We start from the raw sequence: 9,760 nt of genomic DNA on the forward strand, positions 1-9,760 counted from the left end.
AGAGTTAATATAATCAACTAACCCTCATTCCTCTCTCCAGAATTGCTGGCCTTGTGCCAAAATTTGAAATTATCATCATTATTATTGTGAAGGCAGTGAGCTGGCTGAACCGTTAGTACGTCAGGCAAAATGCATTGTGGCATTTCAACAGTCTTTACATTCTGAGTTCAAGTTCTGCCAAGGTCGACTTTGCCTTTCATCCTTTTGAGGTCAATAAATTAAGTACCAGTTGTGTACTGAGGTCAATCTAACCAAGTGCCCCCCCCCCACCTTCCCAAAAATTTCAGGCCTTGTGCCTAGAGTAGAAAATATTATTATTATTATTATTATTATTATTATTATCAAAGCAAGCCAGCTGGTAGAATCATTAAGATGTCAGGCAAAATGCTTACTGGCATTTTGTCCTCCTTTATGTTCTGTGTTCAAATTCTGCCAAGGATGATTTTTGTCTTTTAGCCTTTTGGAGTTGATGAAATAAGTACCAGTTATGCACTGGTGAACAATGAAATTGACTTGCTCTCTCCCTCCTAAAATTTCAGGCTTTGAGTGGGTGTCGAGCAAAGTAAAACCAGAGGATGAAAAAGAGTTGTGCCTATAGCACAATAGGATTATTATTATTATTATTATCATTATTCAGGTGGTGAGCTGGCAGAATCGTTAGCATGCTGGGTGAAATGCTTAGCAGTATTTCATCTGCTGCTACGTTCCGAGTTCAAATTCTGCCTAGGTTGACTTTGGCTTTCATCCTTTCGGAGTCAATAAATTAAGTACCAGCTGTGTACTGGAGTCAATCTAATTGACTGGCCTCCATCTCCCAAAATAACAGGCCTTGTACCTATAGCAGAAGGGATTATTATTATTATTATTATTATTATTATTATTATTATTATGAAGGCCGCAAGCTGGCAGAACCGGTAACACACCGAGCGAAATACTTTGTCTGTCTGCATGTTCCGAGTTCAAATTCCACTGGGGTTGACTTTGCCTTTCATCCTTTTAGGGTCAATAAATCAAGTACCAGTTATGTACTGGGGTCAATGCAATCAGCTATCACTTTCCCTGAATATTTCGGGCCTTGTGCCTATTCTAGAAAGGATTATCATCATTATTATCAAAAGGCACTGAATAGACAAAATGCTTAGCACCATTTTGTCTATCTTTATGCTCTGAGTTCAAATGCCGCCGGGGTTGACTTTTCCTTTCATCCTTTTGGGGGTCGATGAAATAAATATCAATTGATCACTGGGGTCAATGTAAGCAACTTCCCCACCCCTCAAAATTGCAAGCTGTATCCCTTCACAGCTGCATGTGTATGTGTGTCAGATCACTAAGAACCACAACATACAGCAACAACATGTCATGAGACTTGGGCCTCTCACAGGCAATGACTTAGTGACCAAGACCTCTGGCGATATGCTGGGCTTGAGAAGAAGACCCATCAAGACAAGTGAAATTGTAGTCGTGGCTGGTGCTAGTGTCACGGTGGCACAAAAAAAAGCACCCTTTGAGCATTGGGTCTCATGGAGGCAAAGTGGCTGAGCTCCTTTCGAGAGCTGGGCTTCACAGAGGCAATGACCAAGACCTTTGGCATTATGTCGTACTTGAGAAGAAGACCCATCAAGCTGAGCAAAATTGCAATCATGGCAGATACCGGTGTCACACAAATTGGCACCTGTGCCAGTGGCACATAAAAGCACCTATTACACTCTCAGAGTGGTTGGCATTAGAAAGGGCATCCAGCCGTAGAGAACTAAGCCAAATCAGACTGGAGTGCGGTGCAGTCTTCCAGCTTACCAGCCCTGGTCAAACCATCCAACCCATGCACGCATGGACAATGGACATTAAAGGATGATGATGATAAAGATCTCACTACACTCTCGGAGTGGTTGACATAAGGAAGGGCATCCAGCTGTAGAAACTCTGCCAGATCAGATTGGAGCCTGGTGCAGCCATCCGCTTCGCCAGTCCCCAGTCAAATCGTCCAACCCATGCCAGCATGGAAAAGACGTTAAAACGATGATGATGATGAAAGATACCAGTAGGAGACAAAAAAAAAGATGTAAAACAGTGATGCTGGCAATGTTCTTCATCATCATCATCATCATCAACAGAAACACATCCTAAAAAGCTGAGAGACTGCCAAGTGGTGAAAAAAATCATTACCTGTTCCTCAGAATAGACGTAAATACCACTGTTATGACACTCGGTGTCTTCGCAAAATGGCAGCAACAAGTCCATCTCGTCATCACCATCTGAAGAGAAGAGTCAGGAAAGGAATATGAAATGGCAGCAGTGATTTACCAATTTTATTACAACCCAGAACCATTTCATCCATTCATATGGTTCTCTCCACCCACGTTTTCACTGGTCACTCCTTCCTCCCCACTGCTGCCCCGAAAAATTACCTCCTCCCTTATCACCATCCATCTCTCACCCTTCCTCATGGCTTACACCTGCTTCTCTCCTCCCCACGCACTCCTACAACCTGACCAACATCATCTCTCTCTCCCTCTCTCTCTCTCATTCGTTAGCAGGCAAGGCAAAATGCTTGGCAGTATTTCATCTGTCTTTATGTTCTGAGTTCAAATTCCGCCGAGGTCAACTTTACTTTTCATCCTTTCGGGGTCGATAAATTAAGTACCAGTTGCGTACTGGGGTCGATCTAATTGACTGGCTCCCTCCCCCAAAATTTCAAGCCTTGTGCCTAGTGTACAAAAGATTACTATTCTGTTGCTCAGCACAGTCAGTCATCTCCTACTCCCCCCTCTCACACTCATCCCTACCCACCTCATACCTTGAACGTCCACCCTAACACATCATTGCCATTATATTTTTTTATCACTTTCTACCTCCACCCCAGTTACTCCTACCCTCTCTTCTAAAATGTATTCATGTAGCTCCTCAGCAGCAACACACCTATCCCACTCTGGCCCCTTTTCTCATGCTTTTATCCTTTTTTAATTACTCCACATCTCCTTGCATAATCTTTCGTCATCAAGGTTTTGTATTCTTGCAAACTGCATGATGGCCTCACTAGTATGGACAGCACAAAAAAGAAAAAGACACCCGGCACATTCTGTAAAGTGGTTGGCATTAGGAAGGGCACCCAGCAGCTCAAATGGTGCGTTTTACGTGCCACCGGCACAGAAGCCAGACAGCTGCTCTGGCAATGATCCCGCTCAGATCATGCTGTTAGCACTCCACGGGTATAGGTGCCAGTCATCGAATTTGGTTCAGTTTCGATTTCACTTGCTTTATATATGTATATATCATCATCATCGTTTAACGTCCGCTTTCCATGCTGGTATGGGTTGGGCGGTTTGACTGGGGACTGGCAAGCCAGAAGGCTACACCAGGCTCCAATCTAATCTTGCAAAGTTTCTACAGCTGGATGCCCTTCCTAACGCCAACCACTCTGAGAGTATAGTGGGCGCTTTTTACGTGCCACTGGCATGGGGGCCAGTCAGGCGGCACTGGCATCTACCACGCTTGAATGCAGCTTTTTATGTGCCACTGGTACTGACATCAGCCACACTCGATTGATGCTTTTTACATGTCACTGGCACAGGTTCCAGTCAGGTGGCACTGGCATCAGCCATGGCTACAATTTTACATGACCCAAGCACAGTATATTGCCTAACAATTGAAGGGTACTTCTAAACGGCCCAGTTATGCTGCACTGGCATAAGCCATAGCTACAATCTCACTTGGCTTGACAGGTCTTCTCAAGCACAGCATATCTCCAATGGTCTCGGTCGCTTGCCATTGCCTCACTGAGGCCCAACGTTTGGAGGTCGTGCTTCACCACCTCATCCCAGGTCTTCCTGGGTCTACCTCTTCCACAGATTCCCTCCACTATTAGGGTATGACACTTCTTCACACGGCTGTCCTCATTCATACGTAACACGACTATACCAGCGGAGTTGTCTCCCTTGCACTCCGCATCTGCTGCTTCTTACGTCCAACCCTTCTCTCGGGGCGCTTACACTCTGTCGTGTGTGCACGCTGACACTACGCATCCAGCGAAGCACACTAGCTTCATTTCTTTCACACATAAACACACACCATTGAGCAACAGTGCAACAACAGTACAATTACATGAGCTCCAGTAAAATCCAACTTACCAACGTTGACAAATGTTGCCTGGCCAGACACTTTCACAGCATCAGGAACATCTAATGTTTTGTTCAACTGAAAGCCATCATTCTGGAAAGAGAGAGAGAGAGTAACACAAGTTATAAGGTACTTAGTTTGGTGGGCAGACATAAACACCTCCACAAGACCCCTTATCTGAGTGGGGCTGTAGCAAAGAGGGAGGTGGCTTTGTGTTAGGTGTTGAAAGGTTAAAGTATGATAGAGGAACAGGAAGAGGTTGTCTTGCTATAGGGGAGGTAGATGGCTACACTGCATTATATGATGGTGGGTGGGATTCGCTGGAAGGAAAGATGGTGGTGGTGAGGTGTCAGAGCAAACTTTCAAGGTACCCAGTGAGCGGAAAAGGGAACAGATACTGGGGATCAGGAAGAGTGGGTAGATAAGGTTGTAGGAATGTGAGAGGAGAGTGACAGGTGGTTGGAGATGGGGGTAGAGATGAGAAATGGGTTGAGTTGGGATAGACAAAAAATACAGGATGGTCACAGCTGGACTGTCACTGATCATTTATCTGATTGATTAGTACTGACTTTAACACTATGAATCTCATTGTATCCTTCTATGGTAGAATGTGATTTGAGGTAGTTAAAATTTGAAGAATACATTGGTTAATGTACTGCAGAGAACATCATATCAGAGCCAGACCGGCCTATAATCATAGGTCTGTTTGTCCCTTAATATTGCTCCCTGCTGCCACAGTGACAATGCCATGCAAAATACATGCTGTGAAGCGGTTGGTGATAGGAAGGACATCCAGTCGTAGAAACTAAACTAAAACAGACCCAGGAGCTTGACAGTCCCCTGGCTGGCCAGCTCCTGTCCAACCATCCAACCCAAGCCAGCATGGAAAACAAACATTAAATGATGATGATTAATGAAGATTCTGAGCTGTGAGGGATAATCAGAGGTTATGCATCTCTCCTTGCTAAATATACTTAACATCAAGCATCCCTTATTCATTCCTTGCAACCATTCTTTACCCAGACGCAACTCTTAGCTTCTGCAACTCCATTAAACACACCATTCCACCATTGCATCACTTGACCACCTGACTGGAACCTTGACCCATCCATAGATCTGGTCTTCTGCATTAGTTGTCTTCCACACTTTAAGTCTTTATTTCTTCCTCTTTCTTGACATATGCATCATACTTCTCAGAAGCTGTGTTTGGCCAAGAGCTCTTTCTACTTCCATGCTGTACTTTCATCATCATCATCATCGTCGTTGTTTAACATTCACATTTCCATGCCTGCACGGATTGGATGGAATTTGTCGAAGGAGATTCTCTAGGGCTGGATGCACTTCCAGCCACCAACCCTTCACCTGTTTCCAAGCAAGGTAATATTTTCAGATAGCCAGACATGTCTTTGTAGAATATTGGAAATGAATGACAGTACTCATACATCAGAGATGCCAGTGCCATCTGATTGGCACCCATGCCAGTGACACACAAAAAGCACTGTTCGAGCATTGGGCTTCATGGAGGCAGTGACATCAAGCCAAGTGAGAGCGTAGTTATGGTCAATGCCAGTATTGCGTAAAACACCCGTTTAACGATGATGATGATGATGAATGAGCTCATACTGCATGTTTACCAAAACTGAAATAAGAAAACACCAACAAAAAGAAAGTGTTGATGCTTACCAAGTAGTACCAGTATTCTAACTGGGTTTTACCATTCTTCACAGACACAACACAAAGATCTACAAAGAAAAGAAGACATAAAAACAGATGAATACCTCAAGGCACAGTTTATCAACACACTTTTCTACACATTTTCATAACAGCTCCACCAGATAGAAATAGCAGCCAAGTATCCTTCAAATTATACCTGCCATTTTAAAGAAGCACGGTCACATTTGATAAAGTAATCCTAAATACATTAATATCATTAGAAGACTGGATGGTGTGTTGGGCCTCACAGAAGCAAGGACCGGGACCATTTGGCATTGTGCCAGGCTTCGAGCATTGGGCCTCACAGAGGCAATGACTGAGTCCATTTGGCATTATGCTGTGCTTAAGAAGACCCATCAAGCCAACTAAAACTGCAGATATCGGCTTTACTGCCACGTAAAACCACAGATACTGGTGTCACACAAATGACACCCATGCCAGTGGCACATAAAAGCAACCATTGCACTCTTGGAGTGGTTGGCGTTAGGAAGGGCATCCAACCATAAAAGTCATGCCAAATTAGACTGGAGTCTGGTGCAGCCTTCCGGCTTGCCAATCCTGGTCAAACCATCCAACCCATGCCAGCATGGACAACAGACATTAAATTATCATGATGGTCATAGTTGGAACACCTTGGTTATAGGTCTGAGTCATCAGGGTAATATAAAACATCAACTTTATAATCACTGCTATCAAAGTCAAACACAAGAAAGTCATAAAAATGTGAAGTAAATCCTTCTTGAGCCCCATGAGGGGAACTGAGGAGTTTCCTGGTGTTAAGCAGATGAGAAAAAGGTTTCCCACTGGATAGGAGCTAGTCACCCACATTGAAAAAATCCCATTAACTTGGGTCACAACTATTTCATTTGGAGAGTTTTATTTATTTTTTTCAAACCCATCCTTCCACCTCATTCTGCAAAAGCAACCAATTGTCAGCCACTGTCCATCCTAGCTCCCTGTTTTGCAAAACTGACCAGCAATGGATCGAGGCTGACCTGAGGCTAACCCTCAGTGTTACATTGAGTGGAAGTAATTACAACAACCATACCACTAGCAACTTCAGCAACCATACCATCCATACTTTCACCAGTAATGAAGGAACTTGTACATGTCACCTAACCCCTACCCCATATCATTACACCACCCCCACCCTGTCCATTTCACGTTCCACAAAGTCCCTACCAGCTTTCCCTCCTCTATGAAATCCCTAACTAATCCATACCATCTATTTTCTTATGACAACTAAACACATTATCTCTAGCAATACTAATTAACAGTGCTAATTAACCCATTAACTGCCAAATTATGTTAATTCATATTTTGGGGCTTTGCCAGGTGTCTTGGGAGTTAAAATAATATATAGTATTTAAATTTTCTTCATTTGTGAATTATTTTGGAAATTATGATAAATTTTTCGAAAAGTCCCAAATGGGGATCGCTGAAAAAAAAAGCATATTTATCCTTTCCTATTCAATTGCAATAATAAACATTTTAGTTTTTTTGAAACTATAATATCAAATGTGAATGTGTATGAAATATCAATGAATGATATAAATGGGAAATGCAAAAATAAACAAAAACGTTTTCAAAACCGTTAATATTTTTGTAGTTCAAAAATTGCGATTTATGACATAAAATGTCCTCCAAGATTAGCCAGAGCTAATAATGACAAACTTTGATTACTAAATATTGTTAAACATCCCTCTGCAAATGCAACAATGTCCATAAGCAATTCCCTTTAAATACAGCAAGCAACTGGCAGTGAGACTGTTCTTAGCAGGTCCCCAAATGGGGCCCATGGCAGACAAGGGGTTAACAACAGTAATTACATACCAGCACAGAAATCATAATTGAGGTCCACAAAAGCACTGGACTGTGGTTTTTTCAATGGATCAAAAGTGGTCTGGGTGTTGTTCTTGGGGAAATCTACCATCTTCATGATTCTTTGAGAGCTGCACAGTATAAAAGAAAAAAGATACAGATCGTAAAAACAAGCACTACACAGATCAACTGTCAACCGGAAGGTTGACTGCTGACCCCAAATTTAAGGACACAAATGCAGTAAGGCTGTTTTGTCCTCCAACAATTCTACCAGATCACCACCCAATTTGGTTGTTACAGAAGAGATGTAAGAATTATTATGACAATGTTCCATTTTAGTAGTAGTAGTAGTATTGAGACGTGTGCTGTGGCAGTGCGTTGCTACATCTACCATTTCTTGACAATAACCACTCAGGCAATAACCCTCCAAACCATAGGGCTGTTTGAGTAGTCGTTGCTGATGAGGGTTTAATGAGGTTGGAATGTAATCCCTACCTCAATGTCTTTTAGTTGTAAATAATGTACATAATTCGTCATCTCTTAAATATAGAACTGTATGGATGTTAAATGATGATTTTTAAGGGGCTTCTCAAAGAAATAGTTTCTGGCACTGCAGACAAGACTCGGATGTGAGTCTCGTCTTCAATGATGTGGTCTTCACTCGGGTATGTTGAGTCTACATAACCTGACATACCTTCACCAAGGTATGTTGCGTTATAAAAGGCGTCTTCGCTAAGATATGTTGAGTCTCCATCAGAGGTTCTCACAGATTCTTAAACTCAGTATGTAGAAGTGGGTGTCACAGAAAATTACCATTTTTAAATTTCACGAGAGATATTCAGCAACAGTACTTTGGAATAAAGATTGTTTGCCAACATAACATGGCAGTCCTGCTTTAGGACAAATGTTGCTGACAAATGTTGCCCCAGGAGACATCGTCTCCAACTGGCTATACGACACGATCTGAGTCCTTATATTTTCGAACAAGAGAATAAGGATACAGATCGTGTGGTACAGCCAGCTGGAGACGATGTCTCCTGGGGCAAAATTACAGCAACATTCATCCTAAACCAGGAGTGCCATGCTATGTTGGCAAACAATCTTTACTACATGGGTGTAACAGGTTGTCATATGGATGGTGCTGTGTGGGGGATTTCACAAGATAGAAGGAATGACAACATATTTCCACAAATACAAACTCTCACCCCACCCCCACTACCCCCATCTTCAGTATGTTTTGGAAGAAATCCATTCAAAAAGGAGTGACAAAGGATGAAGGAGAGAAAAAAAGAGTAACAAATACCTTCCAAACCAAAATTTCCTTTTCCCATCAGAATTTTCACCAAATAAATCTGAAACCATGTCAGCATTGGCACTGAAAGGGAAGAGAGAATTGGAAAATGACAAAGTATTATTAAAGTCCAAAGATAGAATTAAAGGAAAATATCGATGGGATGATAGAGCTGAAAGTCTGCTAGAACTGTCCAAGACATGATGGTACAATATGGCTCTGATTTGGTGGATATCCAACATATGATGATGATGCAGTTGTTTGAGCAAGTGAATTATTTACCCCTGAACAGGTAAGGGTATAGGCACCTGTACCTTTAATGTAATTCTCAGGCAGAATTGACAGGACATGGTGTGTGACAAGGTATGCCTTTTGAAATACAGGTACAATCCAATTAGATGGGCTTCTTCCCAGTTTCCTCTGAACGTAATGGGTCGACCTGAAACTGTGAAACAAAATGACATTTGTCCAAGATGGCATGCAATGAGATTGAACCTGGGACCCCAGGACTGCTAAGCAAACTTCTAGACCATACAGCCAGTCAGGCAGCACTAGCATCAACCACACTCGAATGGTGCTTTTTACGTGCCACTGGCATGGGAGTCAGTCAGGCGGCACTAGCAACAATCACACTCGAATGATGCTTTTTACATGCCACCAGCACAGGAGCCAGTTAGACGACACTGGCAATGATCATGCTCGAATGGTGCATAGGACCAGTCAGCCAGCACTGGACAGTAAGTCATGATGATGATGATGATGACACAGAGTTCAAATCCCAGGCAGCTGATAAAAGTACCAGTGGTGTAATTTGAACAATTC

The 9,760-nt window shown here is 42.6% G+C and overlaps 1 protein-coding gene across 1 annotated transcript in view; it reads right to left on the bottom strand.

Annotated features, from left to right (window-relative positions):
* Nucleotides 1-9,760, bottom strand: part of LOC106874308 (T-cell immunomodulatory protein) — a 37,188-nt gene that overhangs the window by 21,828 nt on the left and 5,600 nt on the right. Inside the window, exons 3-8 of the mRNA XM_052973365.1 lie at nucleotides 9,320-9,383; nucleotides 8,951-9,022; nucleotides 7,660-7,778; nucleotides 5,797-5,855; nucleotides 4,125-4,206; nucleotides 2,164-2,252 (exon numbers count right to left, since the gene is read on the bottom strand). Coding sequence (XP_052829325.1) covers nucleotides 2,164-2,252; nucleotides 4,125-4,206; nucleotides 5,797-5,855; nucleotides 7,660-7,778; nucleotides 8,951-9,022; nucleotides 9,320-9,383 — 485 coding nt within the window. The remainder of the gene's footprint in view (nucleotides 1-2,163; nucleotides 2,253-4,124; nucleotides 4,207-5,796; nucleotides 5,856-7,659; nucleotides 7,779-8,950; nucleotides 9,023-9,319; nucleotides 9,384-9,760) is intronic.

This window comes from Octopus bimaculoides, chromosome 1, assembly GCF_001194135.2.
Source record: "Octopus bimaculoides isolate UCB-OBI-ISO-001 chromosome 1, ASM119413v2, whole genome shotgun sequence".
Taxonomy (NCBI): domain Eukaryota; kingdom Metazoa; phylum Mollusca; class Cephalopoda; order Octopoda; family Octopodidae; genus Octopus; species Octopus bimaculoides.